The sequence below is a fragment of the Lactuca sativa genome, chromosome 3 (genome assembly GCF_002870075.4).
Source record: "Lactuca sativa cultivar Salinas chromosome 3, Lsat_Salinas_v11, whole genome shotgun sequence".
NCBI lineage: Eukaryota > Viridiplantae > Streptophyta > Magnoliopsida > Asterales > Asteraceae > Lactuca > Lactuca sativa.
Window position 1 is genome coordinate 74,171,839 of NC_056625.2, and position 17,877 is coordinate 74,189,715.

The 17,877-nt window shown below is 30.9% G+C and overlaps 2 protein-coding genes across 2 annotated transcripts; one reads left to right on the forward strand and one right to left on the reverse strand.

The window, feature by feature from the left end:
- The first annotated feature begins 2,628 nt into the window (after positions 1 to 2,628).
- LOC111879121 (14-3-3-like protein GF14 iota) lies at positions 2,629 to 4,707 on the forward strand. Its single transcript, XM_023875597.3, has 7 exons — positions 2,629 to 2,828; positions 3,348 to 3,654; positions 3,738 to 3,825; positions 3,892 to 4,001; positions 4,087 to 4,235; positions 4,308 to 4,354; positions 4,456 to 4,707. The coding sequence occupies exons 1-7, from the start codon at positions 2,756 to 2,758 to the stop codon at positions 4,462 to 4,464; spliced, it is 783 nt and encodes a 260-aa protein (XP_023731365.1). The 5' UTR covers positions 2,629 to 2,755; the 3' UTR covers positions 4,465 to 4,707.
- Positions 4,708 to 10,355: 5,648 nt separating this feature from the next.
- On the reverse strand, positions 10,356 to 11,770 carry LOC111879122 (uncharacterized). Its single transcript, XM_023875598.3, has 5 exons — positions 11,423 to 11,770; positions 11,053 to 11,125; positions 10,868 to 10,919; positions 10,712 to 10,781; positions 10,356 to 10,615 (listed from the first exon to the last, which is right to left on the reverse strand). The coding sequence occupies exons 1-5, from the start codon at positions 11,534 to 11,536 to the stop codon at positions 10,529 to 10,531; spliced, it is 396 nt and encodes a 131-aa protein (XP_023731366.1). The 5' UTR covers positions 11,537 to 11,770; the 3' UTR covers positions 10,356 to 10,528.
- Between the last annotated feature and the right edge of the window lie 6,107 nt (positions 11,771 to 17,877).

A 17,877-nucleotide genomic window follows, 5' to 3' on the forward strand; every position in this document is an offset into this window, starting at 1 on the left:
ATAAAGAAAGAATAGAAATGTTTCATCTGTTTTGGTTGAAAGAAAAAAAATCATATTACAAATACCATCGATGCGACATAACCCATTTCTTCAAATCATTATATTTGGATCGTGAATGCTTCAATTATATGAAAACTTTTGTTACATGTAAGATTTTATATAACACAAAAGACACACAAGATTGGTATTTTTATAGTAAACTTTTCACTAAATGCTAATTAAACATAATATAAGTTATAAAACTTTTGAGTGTTAAATCATAATTAAGAAAACTTTTGATTTGGATTAGTTAAAAATGGGGGTTTCAAATGAATGTGGTTTGAGAAAGTTAAAAAAGGGGGTTTCAAATGCATGAGATTCAAGAAAAAATGCTAGCTTTATAAATATGTATGATTTGTCACCAATGACCATTCGTCTTATTAAATATGCATTTTAAAAAAAATATTTTTTAAAATTCTTTTTCTAACTAATTGTTAGGTGTGTCAAATCCAATAAATAATAGGCGTACAACAGACTCCAAATATATTGTTTTAATGCACTAAAAAGTAATACAAGACAAGTAGGATTGAACCACAGAGACACGGGATAAATATCTATATCTTTTTGTGCAAGGTACTTTGATCACAAAATGGAGTTTTGGTTGCAAAAGTGAAATAATAAAATAACAATCTACTTTAAAAACACGCAGAAAAATGAAATAAACTTGTACATAATTTGATTGAATGGTTCTAGTTCTAGTTCTCAATATTGTTGTTCAACTTGATTATGACTTGATGTAATTCATGATTGTTATTCTAAGTTGGTACTAAAAGATATTAACACGCTCTAATACCTCTCGCTTGCTAAATTATCTAACCAAAACACGCTCTTTGACTAGACATAACTTTACTAATTCAACCTAGACACGCTCTTAGATTGTATTGAAAAAATGCATTAAGTTTTGTACAAACTTCCCAACAATGTTCATTTTTTCTCATACGCTCGGAAGTGTGAAAAAATATGGTAGATGTTTTACAATAAGAAAAATTATTGTTTGTTACCAATTATTAACTTAATAGAGCGATTAGGTGCCCTAAAAGTTAATTAACTACACAAAAATTCAATTCATAAAAAGTGAACAAGAACTAGAAATTAGGGTTTCTTAGTTTAAACAAAAACATAATCACTGTAATAGAATCACAAATCAAACATCAAATCATTTGCTTCAAGTCAAACAATCAACATGTTTTGAACAAGAACTAGAAATTAGGGTTTCTTAGCTATACATGGCTAAAAACAAATCAATCAAAAAGAAAGATGAAATTGGAAATGTTTAATGCTTACAAAAGGAAATCAAAAGTGTTTGCAATGATTAGTAGCCTTCAAGAATTCCCAAAAATCTCCCAAAATCGTCATAGAAAGCTCCCAAAACCATATGTCAATGAAAAATGTCGATCTCCTCCAATTTAGCACCACAAATTAATTGTTCACGTGCATTCCATGAGACCATGCTTTTTTAGCATGGTCATACCTTTTGCCCATGTGTTTTAGCATGGTCACGTGTCTTGACCATGTGTTTTTAACACGGCCCATGATTTTTGCTAAAAGTTAAATAAGTCTTCACTGTTGGCTCATTCTTCAGTCTAACTTCACCACGAGTCATATTGCTCAAATATAAGATGAGAAAGGACAAACACGACCTGTTTCGGCGTGACATGAACCGTGTTTCAAACGTAGTCATTTACTATGATGATAATGCAATAACGACTCAGGTTATGTCTTCATGTTTTCTTCCATGACGTGACCGATTCATCTTCTCTTTTATGCTCCAAAGCTCCATGCTCCATAATGCCTATAAAATAAATCAAAAAATAGTGAAGTGTCAGTCATTCTTAAAAAACATGTAATTGCCCAAATAATTAATTAAATGTAAAAATTATGAAATAGAATGCTACGAAAGAACGAAAATAACCATTGTAAAATAGGTGCATAAAAAGCACATATCACTAATATATTTATAAGAAGCTTTTTCGTCAAATAAAAGAAATTTTGAATTTGTTTTTCTATGAAAATAATATTATTTTAAAAAATAAATAATAATTTTATAGATCGATCATTCATAAAATAATTTCTTACAAAAATAATTTTTAAACTTATCTGGAAAACAAACGATTATTTTATAATAATTTTGTAAAACAATAATCATTTATATTTTAACACTTCTTATTTTGTTGATTATTGTAAAAGATAATCATATTGAAAGAAAAAATAATAGTTCAATACCTTAACTAATAAGTAGTTGTCTCAATTTGTAGTGAAGTTGACAAGTTGTAACCACTAGAGTCTAGACCACATTATGGGCTAGGGCCTCCTTTGCTCGTTAATAAACCATAAATAATTGATGGCGTAAGAGAAATGTGATACATTAGAATTTATGAAAACAAAACATTAAGAGTTTATTAAAACAAGAATATTAAAAATTCATAAAATCAAATAAAAAGTTAAAAACCTGTAAATAATTAAAATTTAGTAAAACGAGTAATAAGTATCGTATTTATTCCCGTATCTGTCGCCTGTTGCTTAAACTCAATCGGACGATCCAGATTTAATCTTACCACCCATAACTTGCTCCTCTTTAATTACCCCCTTCCCCGTTTATAAACCACCACCTCCGTCATTATCGCCCTTCATCCCCATTTCCTCTCTGTAATTTCTCAACAATTTTCTTCTTCCTTACAATCGGTTGTTGCTGTTACTCTCCAAATCAACTAACAAAATGTCGAATGATAAAGAGAGGGAAACTCAAGTTTACAGGGCCAAGTTATCGGAACAAGCGGAGCGTTACGAAGGTATCTACTTCAATCGTCGCTTAACTTTCTATTTTTTTTGACGTACATTTGTGTGATTTGGAATTTGGATCTTGTGTTGTTCGATCGATTTGTAAATTGTGATGTTGATTTGGTTCGTATCATAGCATGCATGAGATGTTTTTAAGAATATGTATTGGTTATTGATCGACAGTTCTGTGTTTGATTTTGTTGATTTAGTTTTACGACATGATTGCGCTATAATATTTGGTTGATTAGATGAGTACATGATTTGGTGAATGAAATTTTGTAGGCTATGTTTGGTTTTGTTAGAGTATTCTGTATAAACGAAATAACCTACATGCCTGTTGCTTAAACCGCCTATGGATTTCAATTGTTTTGTATCTTCAACAGATAGCCACTTGAACACATCTCCTAAGAGACGCGTATCGATTAGGTCGTTTATGATTTTCATTTCCGAGTCGTATACATAAGATCTGATTCAAATTTCATCTAGCTGATAACTTTACTAATCATGACCACAATAATTGATATTGTCAGAGATGATTGAAAGTATGAAGAGTGTTGCAAAACTTGACGTCGATCTTACTGTTGAAGAACGCAACCTACTTTCAGTAGGATACAAGAATGTGATTGGTGCAAGAAGGGCCTCATGGCGTATCATGTCATCAATTCAACAAAAGGAGGAATCAAAAGGAAACGAAAACAATGTCAGTCTGATAAAGGGGTACTGCAAAAAAGTTGAGGATGAACTTACCAAGATTTGCAATGACATTCTCACCATCATCGATAAGCATCTTTTACCCTCTTCAAAATCAGGAGAAGCTACTGTTTTCTACCACAAGATGTGAGACATTCGATTTTTACTTTCCTTTTGCTTGATTAAATATATATATTTCCTTTTACTTTTATCTCTTAATGTTCATACAGGAAAGGTGACTACTTTCGGTATCTTGCTGAGTTCAAGACAGATGATGATAGGAAAGAAGCTGCTGATCAATCACTGAAGGGATATGAGGCATGAATCTCTAATATCAATAGTCAAATTGACATTTAATTCACTTGAAATTTGTGTTGTTTGTAGGCTGCTTCTACTACTGCAAATGCAGAACTCCCTTCAACTCACCCAATCCGCCTTGGTTTGGCTCTCAATTTCTCAGTTTTTTACTATGAGATTATGAACAATCCTGAGAGGTAGTATTTAGTAAACTCAAGTTTTTCTTCTTTTTTGAATATTGAGGAGTTGTACTTTATGTTAAAACTATTGTACGTGTTACAGGGCCTGCCATTTGGCTAAACAGGCTTTTGATGATGCAATTGCTGAGTTGGACAGCTTGAGTGAGGAATCATATAAAGACAGCACCTTGATCATGCAGCTGTTGAGAGACAACCTCACACTCTGGACTTCTGATTTGCCTGAGGATGGAGGTTTATTGTAGAAGAAATTATATTAATTTAAAAGATTGGTTTCAAATTATATTAATTTATGTTTGATTACAGGTGATGAAAACTCAAAAAATGAAGAAGGAAAACCAGCTGAACAAGAGGTTAGTACTTAATTAGTACACACTGAATTTTGCCTCATTTGTGTGTGTGTGTGATTTGAAAGGGAATTATTTATGTGATTGAAATTGTGATGGAGTTGCAGAAGAAGTGATGAAATTTACTGGTGTGGTGAAAGTGAAAGTGAAAGGGAGTTGAGTATGAGAAGTGAAAAGTAGTTGAATGAATGATATGTCATATGTCATATGTTTGTGGTTTTTTGGTTGATTTTGAGTTGTTCCCTAAGAGAGCTTCTACTACGTATCCCTTGAATCTTGATGTTGTATTAAAATGGAATCAAGAGAATAGTGTATGTAGTTAAGAAGCTTTTATGTGTTGCTAATCTGCTATTTCTTAATTATGTCATCTCTATTATCTATTTGCATTCTAAGGTGAAGAAATTCAAGATAACTATCCATTTTGGTCATTATGTCTTTATGAAGTGGGTATTGTACTTGATTCCCAATGCCTCTTGAAATTGCACTAAAGATGGGGAGGAAGAGTTATGTGCATAAATCTTTATTGGAAGTGCACTAGAAAGAGGTGAATGATGATATAATGTTGGAATGTTGGTTGGTAGAAGGAAGTCAAATGGGGCAGGGCATTCAAGATTCACCTTAAGGCTCAAACTAAGTAATCATATTGTCACATACATGCTACACTTTTCTATTAATTCTCATGATCTTTTTTACATATAAAAATTTGTCCCATTATCACATTCTTAACTTTCAATCATAAACACATTCTTTCCAAATCAGAAACAATCGGGTAAGTAACAACCACATCAATGTCAATTAACCTGTAATGTAACATCCCACTTTTCTTATCAAAATCCATCAAAGTTTAGAGGTTTTCAACAAGGAGCTTGCAAGCAAGCAAGATGCAAATTGAGACATTGGTGTTAAAGCTTAGAAAAAAATAGTGAGTGTATGTAACATGTGATAAATATACGCTTAACATGTGAGTGGTAATATTTTTAGCATGTTGTCATATAGGATTTTTAAGTTTTTTTTTTCATGACACTTAGGCTTAGCATGTCAAGCACAAAAAAGGTAGGAAGTGGAAGTGTGACAATTTAATAGGTTTAATTGTGGAGAAAAAAAATTAAAATATATAAAAAAATACAAATCAACCAATCACAACACACATTCATACTTTCTCTCTCATTTCTCTTCTGGCTACACCCATCTCTTTCTTAGTATCCTCCTTGGCATAAGGTAGGGAGTGATGTAACAACTTTAGCATTTTCATTAACACCTCCCTTACACCTCCACTCTTGCCATTTTTACCACAAAAATGTTTATTTATTTATTTATTTATTTATTGCCACACACTAAGTATAGTACCATATATTTTTTTTAACAATATAATTTAAATAATATCTTCAATTTTAATAAAAAAAACCTAAATTTTCGGAACTTAAAAAAACATAAAATGAAATTAAAAGTCTTAAATACTTAGAAAATAAAAATAACTATAAATTTTAATCCTACAACCATAAAAAAACACAACCTATTAAAAATAAATAGAAATTTTAAACCTACCTAGCATAACGTTTTTAACGTTGGTTTTCATCGCCAAAGCAGTTTCAAACTTCTCCCTGGTCATGTGCGATGTGTCCATCGTTAGTACTTTCATGTCACTATCCATTTTTTCTTTTGTACCTTTCATATCGTCTTTCATTTCTTTCAAGTCATTTGAATCTACCGTTTTGTATTTGCCATTACATTTTGTTTTGTCCCTTTCCATTGGTCGGGAAGGTGGTGTAACTTGAACGGGTTCATCATCGTTGAGGTCGAACCCAACACGAGCATATAATCATATGTAATGTGGTCGGATCCAAACATTCTTGAGCATTTTGAACCACTATCAATATGCTTGTCAGATGTTTTGCTCATTTTCAATTTTTTGTTATCTTTCACGACATTCCAAAACTCAATAAACTTGAACACTTTCCGACCTTCTTGATCACTTCATTACTTTCTCCACTTTTCCATTGATGTTTCATATTGTTATATAAATCATTAAACAACATGACTTTCTTTTTTATCTTCTCTCATTTGGAGTAAAATTAGTGTTTTGAATGATACTCTGGAAGCTTCATGCATATGTGAAACTTTTTTGTAACTCGACTCTAAAAATAGTCATGTTTTTTGTTATTTCCTGTCCTCGCATCTTCTAAAATATTGATCAATGATTGTGCCAATACTAACACTTCTTTGGGTTCACATCATTTGGTCGTCACCTTCTTTTTTTCTTTTACTTGGTGCTTCGGTGGGTTGGGTTTCTCGAACAATTTCGGGTTTGAAATCGGCATCAGAAATGGGTGCTTGAGTTTCTTGAACAAATTCTGGTTGAGACAAAAAATCAAATTGATTAAAATCCGTGTTAGGTACGGTTTGTGGTTATTTTTATGTTTGTGTTTGTGTTGGCCGTTGTTGTTGTAGGAATTGTTGTGAGAAATGTTGTGGATAATATAGTAGCATACCACCATAGCGATAAAACGGGGTGAATTAATTGGTTGATCGTAAGAAGGTCTTAGGGTGTTTCTAATGAGTGTTTTTTTGGTTGTTGGAAGAAGACATGTTGAGAGTTTTTGAAAAAAAGATAGTGAAAGATAGTAGAATTGAATTGAGGTTTAGAAAATTAAGGGTTTTAAGGTTTTATTTATAAGTAAAATAAAAATTACAAAAAAAAAAATTAAATTCGAATTTTAAAAAATTTGACCGTTCAACATTTTGGAAAAAGAGAAAGCAAGAAAGAAAGTTGCAGCCAAAATTAGCAGCGTGCAACGAGAGTGCAGATAAAACTTCAGGGTGGGCGCGATGTTCTCTCTACCACCGTGGCAAAGGTGTGGCCAAACCACAACCACACCCTTTGCCCTTTGGTCTTAAGAGGGCTTCGGGATTTGCTTAAATGTAATCGCGGTGTGGTTTCGTTAATCAGTTTTAAATGTTATTAATCAATTTAAGTGTTCACTTGAAATAATAATAAAAAAAATGTTTATTGCTTTAGATAATCAACTTTTAAGTTGTTCAAAAATACATACTACAGAGGAAGAAACTAATTTACTCTTTTATCATTATTTTAACCCTAAGAAAACATATGACGCAGGCTAGACACACGTACCAATTTACCTATTACCCCGATCTTTTTTGGTAATGTACATGTAAATTCAAAATTTGCCAAACACCAAAAATCAAGGCTCTAAAAGACTCATCATGGCTTCGCCATGGCTCCAATACGTGCCGCCAAACTTTAAATAAATGTCGTCTTAAGTTATACTACCTCTGTCCTAAATTAATTGTCCACATTTGACTTTTCAAGTCTTTATTCTTCAACTTTGACCTGAAATATTTTTCTTTTTTATAGATCATACTTGATGCAAATTATATGAATGAATTGTATTTCAAATCTCTTTTCATTGTTATAAGTTTCATCAAATAATATATAACACAAATAAAAATATTTAAAGTCAAAGTTGAAAAAAAAAAATTTCAAAAGTCAAAAGTGGACAATTAATTTGAGACGGAGGGAGTATATAAGTTATATATGTATATATAAAAATGAATAATAGTAGAATATATATATATATATATATATATATATATATATATATATATATATATATATATATATATATATATATATATATATTCCCTCCATCCAAAAATTATTGTCTATGCTTGACCACGTATAACTTTATTTGTGTTATACAATTTTTGATGAAACTTATAACAATGGAAATATATTTAAAAAAAATCTATTCATATATCTTACATAAAAAATTATAGAGTAAATTACATTAATAGTCCCTATGGTTTGGGGTAATTTGCGCGCTTGGTCCCTAAGTTATTTTTTAACTCGAAAGGTCCCTATTGTTTGTTTGTTACGCGTTTGTTCCCTACTGTTTGTTTTTGTTACGCGCTTGGTCCCTGTCTTACCTAAAAAAACTATTATTTAAATACGAAAAAATGGTGGGGTAGGTAAGGTAAGGTGAGGTGGTGGGTTTGAGGGTGTGTTTATTTAATATAAATTAAAAAATCAATGCCAAAATAGTTTTTTTAGGTAAGATAGGGACCAAACACGTAACAAAAACAAACAATAGGGACCTTCCGAGTTAAAAAAAGAAGTTAGAGACCAAATGCACAAATTACACTAAACCATAGGGACCATTTGTGTAATTTACTCAAAATTATATAACAAAAATAAATTATTTAAGATCAAAGTTGAACAAATTAGACAATAATTTTAGGACGGAGGGAATATATATATATATATATATATATATATATATATATATATATATATATATATATATATATATATATATATATATATATATATATATATAAGGGAGGGTTCAGTTGAGAAAAAAAAAGGTTGAGAATGAGAAAATCATTTTCAGCCAATCATTTATTTTTACGCAAAAGCCTCCAACGTACCGGCGGAAATTGGAAACGAATGCATATGTGTTTTCCAACATAATATATTTCCTTAAACTATACTAATCATTACCTTAATATATACAAAAACATAGTTTTTTCGTTTTTTTATAAATTTTTATAAGCTATTTTTATCAAAAAATGATTTTAAATATACCAAAATTCATGATTTTTTATTCTCTACAAATAGACATCCATATTGATATAGTTTTAAAATAAAATAAAAAATTTATTTTTTATATATTTTTAGCTATCATTATTCATAAATGAATAACTATGGATCAAGTTTTATTACAGTACATTCGTTATTCACTTATGAATAAAAATTATGATTTTTTTTTTACAATTTAAGTATCATTCATATATGAATATAGCATATAATAAACATAGTATATTCATATTTTAATATTGGACGATGAATTCACTTGTGAATATTAACATAGTATATTAACTTGTGAATATTATATGGTATATTCATTTATGAGTATTAAATGATCATAAGTGAATATTACATAGTATTACATGGTATATCACATGTTAATATTACAGAGTATATTCACTTGTGAATATTAGATGATATATTCACTTATGAATATTACACAGTATATTCACATATGAATATTACAAGGTATATTCACTTATGAATATTGAAGGTATTTTGACAAATATATATAATTTTTATATGTTATTCACATATGAATAACATACAGACTTGCATATTTGTTTTGTGTTTTTAATAATCATATACTGATTCAGGTGAGAACACATATTCATATATGAATATAACGTGCTAATTTAGTTTATGCATTTCATCAAACAGTTGGAATGCAAACAAGTAAACTATTTTCAAAATGTTAAAAACATCAAGTTATCAATTCCAAATCATCATATACTTCCGATTTCGACTTCAGATGCGACATCCTATCTCTGATCGATTTCTCAATTTGATTTTGATTTCCGAAAATCCGATTTGGAACCTGTGATTACCGATTCTAAGTCCCTCAATGTCGACTATGACTGCGAGTCCAGAACTCCAATTCCAATTTCATGAACAACGAAGAAATTCCGGTTTAGTTGAAGAAATCTGGATGATTATTGAAGGTTGGAGGAAAAAATTTTGATGATGAACGAACAGTTATCGAATTCTCTATAGTTACGTATTTGAGATTGAAGGTTATTACGATATTTACAAGTTTGTCACCGTGTCTTTTATGCTTAAATTAAATGAGTGGCTAAGAATAATTCCCCCATTCTCAACCTTTTTTATTTTCTCAATTGAACCCACCTATATATATATATATATATATATATATATATATATATATATATATATATATATATATATATATATATATATATATATATATATATCGCCTTATATCACACCTTACAAACGACTTGACGGCTGGAAAAAGTTTAAGGTTTGATATTGCTGCCAAATCACGCCTTTCCTTACGTTAAACAGATAATCAACTAACTCCTTTTTGACGGTGCAAAAAGTAATCCATTCTTCTTTTTTCCTAAATTTCATTTTGGTGGAAAATGACCGGCTAATAAACACTTTTACAAACTACAAAAGACATATGTCATTTGCATAAACCGGATCATATAAAGGGACAACAAAATTCAAGATCCCATTCAAGTTTTGTGTATAAAAACTCTAGCTCAAGAAGATATCTTCCAAAGAAAGTCAAGCAACAGTGTATATTTACAAAACCTATCACATTCATGTCTTCAAGATTCTTCCTTTGTAAAATAACTAGGTGGCAGGCTAAACTCTTCCACTTGATTCAAAATCCCAATCTCCTCATCATCCGCTTTCTGCAAATTTCACACATTATTTTTCTTATAAAACTAATATAATATAAATCAAATTTTATACAAATAAAAAAGGATCAATTTTGGCACAACACACACCAGCATTTCCAAGTTATAGAAACGATCAAGCATCTGCAAGACATCTGAAGCAGAAAACTGCCTATTGAAGCTACAAGGGCAAAAAAGTAAAAACAAAATATTAACATAAAAAACTGTACAGTGGAAATAGTAAAGAGAGGGAGGAAAATGCAAAACCTTCTGCGCATGTATTCTGTTAGACCATAAAGAACAAAGTGTCGGTGTATACCTGAAGCAAAAAAAAAAAAACTTGTATGTTCATAAAGACTAAAATATGAATATGATTCTTGATCAAATTCATTAACAGGATGATTCGATTCAAAGATTTGAAAAAGAGATTTGTTTGAATCGATAAATTTTACCCCGTAATTTTACAGGTGGATAGATTTCAAGAGCTTCTAACAATTTGAGCTCCAAATCAACCTGTGATTGCTCCTAAAATACCAAACATGATGAAAATGAAATCACTTCATTTGCAATAAAAATGTGAACATATCAAATAGCCAACTGCATATCCAATTCCAACAAGTGAATAATCGAGATGCATGCTCAACTTTTAAAATCATCAAGGTTTTAGAAAACGATATATGGATTTTTTTCTTACAAATGATTCACGAAAATTGCATACTGATCTAATACTTTGTTCCTGTATGAAATCCATAAGCGATCTCATTCATACACACAAAATTACACGCATAGAGAGAGAGAGAGAGAGAGAGAGAGAGAGGTAACCTTTCGAAGAGAAGAAGCAGAGGAATTCGGAGCTTTGCAAGGGGAATGAACTGACAATCCATCTTGTTCTTCTTCTTTACCTCCACCGCTTTTCTTATTTACCCCGCCATTCATCTTTATTTTTACGATTTCTTACAGATTTTAACAACAATAACCTCTTTTTTGGGTATTGAGTACAGATTTTGACCAATTTAACGATAATGAAACAAGAATAACGTTGAATCAAATTCAAAATGAGTCGGTGGATGATTTTGGGTAGGTTTTGATCAGTTCGATCTGGGTAGCTAGGGATTTGGCGTTTGATCCGGATTTACCTATTTTCTGAAAAATGGGTTTGTTGTTGGGCTATTGGGCTGTCTCATAACTGGCTTCTTGGCTCAAAAACTAAATAATTGCTTTAAATAAAAATCATTAAGAGAAAAAACTATGGTTTGCCAATTTCGTCATTGACTCATTGCTTTCTTTGGTTTTAGACTTTTAGTTGATGTGGTTTTAAAATTACAGATTTTGTTACCTTTAATAGCTAGTTATGGATTTTGTTTATGATAAAATTGAAAAGACTGATTTACCTTTTTAATTTTTTTTTAATATTTATTAAAAAGAAAATGACAAAAATAGTCATTTATACTAATTACATTACAAAAATAGCCAAAAAAATCGAAATTGCAAAAATAGCCCACAATTTCACAGATGGAAATGCCCCATCTGCGAAATCACCATTTCATCTGCGAATGTACAAGCAGCTAGCTGTGCTTTAGCTGCTTGTACATTCGCAGGTGGTTTTATTTTTAGTTTTTTTAATTGTTTTTTTCTATATATATTGAAAATGTAGGGTAAAATTTAGTTTGACTATGAAATCAATTGGTTTTTGAAATCAATTGTTTTTTTGTTTTTTTTTTAGTTTGCGGGATGTTGACATAATCCTCCATTTTCTTCAAAAACTAGCCAAAATCGCGAGAAAAGTCCAAAGATATAGAGAGTTTTTGTGTAGAGAATGGTGAAAAATGGAGAAAAAAAACGTTTATATAGTGAAAGCTAGGGGATTTCGCAGATGGAATGGTGATTTCGCAAATGGGGCATTTCCATCTGCGAAATTGTGGGCTATTTTTGTAATTTCGATTTTTTTTTGCTATTTTTGTAATGTAATTAGTGTAAATGGCTATTTTTGTCATTTTCTCTTTATTAAATATTAACTAATAACTAATTCTAAACTAGAAAATAACTCCATCCTAATTCTCCTGTTCTTTACCGGTTATACCCTTCATATTAAACATTAATTAATTCCATTTTGGGGTGACCAGACACATACACAAGACACAAGACACAAGACGGGAAAATGCTCTCGCTTATGCTCATCATCTTTTGCGCTATGTACATTATTCATTATCATCTCATCTCCACACCTGTCCACCTGCAAATAAAAGTCCACACCTTTGTTCATTGTCGTTTCAATTCATGGAAAGAAAGAGAAAACCTACATGAATAAAAATAGGGCGAGATCATTGAAGCACTCTCGGTTCTTGTTGTTACAGGAACAAAAAAAAGGTTGGGGGGGAAGAGAACATTCACCAATTGAATAGAGGAACACATGCAAAATTGTTGCTTTCCTTTTAATGCTCAATTTGTTTTCTTGATTAAGCACATCAGATACATGTATACTTAATACTTGGAGATCGACTAAGACTATGCTAGAAACTAAAAAAAAATGAACTATAAAGGAAGACAATGCTAGAAACTAAAATAATAATAATAATAATAAAATAATCATTACTAACCATAGAATTTGGATTTGGAGAAATTCACACATCCTATGCATAATAAATGAAGAACTAGAGAAGATATGTATCTTATAGAGTTATGAAACAATGAGGATGCGTTTTGTTGTGGAAAATTTTCCAATTTTCTAAAAGAATTTCTAAGAAAAACGGAAATTTTGAAAACACGTTTGGTTCGTTTAGTTTTCCAAAGTTTTCTAAGAAAATGAAAATTTTCAGTTTTCAAAATTGTATGTAAATTAGAAAAGTGATTTTTACAGTTTTCCAAATTTCTAAGATGGAAAATGAAAATTTCACCCGTTCCAACCAAACGCGTTTTCATTGAAAATTGAAAATGTAAACGCAACCTTATTTTCTGAAAACATTTTCGTAGAAAAAGAAAACAGTTTTCCACAATCAAACGCACCCTAAGTAATTGTTTATTCTTCAAATAATTCATCAAGGATTTCAAACATCCATTGTTTGGACTCGCCGTTCTAAGATCTCACTTTAGTTCTAAAAATCATTTTTTCCCAAATAAGAAGAAAAAGAGCATTATTTTAGTTTTTTTTGTTGGTTAGCAAGTTAAACCCCTCGTCTTTTAACTTTTCGGTTTGACCAACATTTAAAACTAGAGCTTAGTCAAACTCATGAGAGATAAAATATTCTCTCAATAATTTAAATTCCTTACAAATTTATCCATGAGATAAGTCAAGGAAAGACATAACAAGTACTATATAGTTGACACTTTTAGTCCTTAATTCTTTATGAGAATATGTCTTATTAAGGTAATTAATTTTTTGGTTTTTTTTTATTTGGGTAACTATATTTTTTGTACATATTTAAGTAACGAACTTGTTGAAAGTGTTCACATATAACCATATGTGAACACTTTCAACAAGTTCGTTACCTAGATGTGTACAAAAAATAGTTCCCTAAATATGAACAAAATGAAAAGTAAGAGTAAATTACATGAATGGTCCTTGTGGTTTGGGGGAATCTGTGTGTTTGGTCCCTAACTTATTTTTTTTAACTCGGATGGTAACTACTGATTATTTTTGTTGCGCTCTTAGTCTCTGTCTTACCTAAAAAGACTATTGTGCCCTTATTAAATTATTTTTTATAATTAATTTTCTTATTTATGTATTTATTTTTTATATATTTAAAAATTGATAGACCTCACATATTTGTATCTCCTCACTCTAAACCTGAAATCACATTTGAGAAATTTAATTTGGGTCCTACCAGTCACCATCCCATCTCTCATCCTCCTCAACTTCTATGTCCTTTCCATCTTTAGTGCCATCGACGTCTTCGTTATCCATTCTTTTTTTGGTCCTTCAACTCCGACGAACCAACACCACAACCCACTGTCTCTTCATCAAAATTTCCACCACCACAACCCAATGCATCACGAAAAGAAGTTATAGATTTACCTTGGAGATGCATGAGGTTTTGCTCTACAATCTGTTGTATCTTGGTTTTACCTCAATGTTGTCTGTAACTAGAAGCTATAGAGGGTTTGACTAGATATTGAATAAGGAATAACGCATACCTATATAGTCAAAGTTTATTTGATCCTTCTTCCAAGAATAGAGAAGTAGATATCTCTGGGCCCATTGATGATTTGGTGTTGACATCTAAAGTACTTGGTCGAGCCTTTACTGAAATTGATGTGTTCGGTTTAGAAGTTAGAAGCAGTCATCACAAATCTATGTCGGGAAACATAATCTTGAATTATGAGATTGACCATTATCCATGTCTTAAAACCATACAGATATCATATATCAAAGGAATTTGAAGTCACTAGTCTTAGCATTGTTTATAGCAAGGTTGCTATAAGTATGGTAGTTGCATTGGACTGCTACTTACTATTACTCCTAGTAAGTATTAGATTGGTCACTTATTGATGCCCAATGTAGGAGCCGATGGAGAATAATGCCCATTGTTATAATAAGCCGATAATATTACTATAAGTAGCAGTGTCCTTTTGGGTTACTAGGAAGAGAAAAATAAAGAGAAATTGAAAAGATATTTATTTGAGGGACTTGTTTTATTAATTAATTAAATAGTTTAACTAGTTAATAGTAAATAAAGGAAAATGAAATATTCCAGAATGATATGAATACCATAGATAATCATTATGAAAATCGCCTCCCTATAAATAAAGGGGTCAAATTCTGATTTTTGAAGGATGAAAACTTAGCCTCTTTACTCCAAAAGCTGGAACCCTTGAGAAAACCTAGAAAAAGCTGAAGTCTAGATACCACATTGTGGTACCTCATCAGCCACTTTGTGGTGATGATCAGATTCATTGATTTCTGCTAGTTTTGTGTTGGTTCCTAGTGATACGTTCAGATCTGGTTGTTTTTGTGTCTTGGGTACGATTACAAGAAAGGAACTTTCCATTGGGTTCTCTAGTCCAATCAACTCGCTCGTCTAAAGAAGAAACTTATGAAGAAATCAAAAGTATGTTTTTCGATCTATTAAGTTCTAATGAGTTGCATGGATTAGTTGAGTTTAGATCCATATATTTCGAGTTTAGATCAAACTGTTTGTTGTTTCCGTTGCCTTATATTTGATCTAATGAGGCTTAAAACGCATCAGTGGTATGAGAGAGTGGTTAACTCCTGTCTATTGTACTTAGACTTTGTCCTTTGAGTACGTTAGGGTTTGTATGTATAGGGTTTATGTTTTAAATCGTTTTAGAAGTCTATAAATTTGCCTATATTAAAGTTCATTCTGTCTATGCTTGCACAATGACATTTTTGGTCGTTCAGCCTCTTCGCCACGACGTGACTGGTCCTCCACCACATTGTGGTATCTACGGGGTGCCGCACTTGGATTGCAACTGTATTCGTCTCCACATCGTGGTTGCTTCTTAACCACGTAGTGGTTTGCTTCTGAGAAACTAAAATAATAATTTAATAAATCGCGTGTTTTCTGTGTACCACGACATGGCAACTCTTTCCCCACATCGTGGAACCTGAAGTTCTAGATTCTTCTAAATTTGTTTTTTTAGTTTTGGTTGCTCATCTTTTCTTAATTTTTAATCACATACAAACTAGCCTTTATACTAAAAAAAAGCAACATTTGATTTAATTATAAGATTAATTAAAAGACAAAAGATTAAATCTCTTATAATTTAATTATTGACTTTTAGTCAATAGAATTAAAAGACATATAAACCACAAATATGTGTGTATGTGTGTGTGTGTGTCTGTGTGTGTATGTGTGTACATATATATATATATATATATATATATATATATATATATATATATATATATATATATATATATATATATATACTAGGTAAATTAAAGGCCTGTGCTAAGCACGGTCCATGAAGGGTATAAGAGTATTTCTTTTACCATTGACTGAATCTTTACATAAATGTTTGTTCATTGCTATTATAGCTGATGGATTTTAAGTATGTTGCCATTATCAGTAAAGGAAAAACTATATTGATATTATTGGTATAGAAACAAAAGTAAATTGTTATTATCGTTATGAAGAACTGTGATAGTCAAATTGACAAAGATTGGGGAATGAAACAATGGAAATCCAAATATTAATTAATACAATGAAACTATGATCTCAAGTTGTGATGACCATGTGGAAGGGCCTTAATTAACAGGATTGCTGGATGAGAAAATGTATTTTTTGTAAATTGAAAAAAAAGACACTTCTTTCTACACATATGCAGTGAAAGAGCTAGACTTTCATATGGAGGCATTGCTATATTTTCGATGGATATAGTTAATCCGCAAACCTTTCCCAAATCTGTATAGTTTAAGGTAAGGGCAATATTACATTTGTACGATGTAAAAGAACTTGGATTATTTCTTTCCATATATGTTTAAATGTATAGCTAAAACACAATTTAATTTAAATGCACAAATATATCTATCACCTCTCATCACTAAAAAGTTTGCATTGATGAGGCAGTAGTATCCAACCATCATAGATAAATTGTTACATGTTTGTGGATTTTCTACAACTACAATTACCAAAAAGTCTCTAACTAACATTTTTGTTAACCCTCTTATTTTTGTCAGCATCGCGTTATGTATATCATAATTTAGATATTATGAGATTTCATCACTGCTAGATTTTGATAAAAAAACATCCTTAAAGGTCAACAATTCGGCCTCTCCAGATTTTGACACTTGGCAAAAAAAAAATTTTTTTGAGCTTTTGGGTTGGGCAAGATCTTTTCATGGGTTCCATCTAATTGTTTGAGCTTAAATTTTGACATTTCATTTGACATGTCTTCTATATGGTGTCCTTTGAAACATAAAAAAAAAGTCGTTTGAATTTGAAATGGGTGAGACATTTACTTATTGCGTTTTATTTGTATTGCCATGCTATGTTTTGGACAGTTGCCCTATACCATGGATAACACCAATTTTGTCAAAGACCTATGGATCTTCTTTCCAAACAATTATCTCTAATTCCCCTCTCTATACGATCTTGGTCCCCTCTCATATTTTTATTTGTTTTCATGGAAACAAATAGAGCTGGTGCGAAATAAAGAGGAATCAGTTGACAATCTAGCATACACATGTGTCTCCTTCTGTTTGGGTTTTTCTCTGTAAATTGGATTGCGAACATTATATATTCAAACTGATAGCAAGATACGATTTAAACATTCAACATTGGCTACTTCATTTATTTAGTGTCAACTTAAGAAGGAAA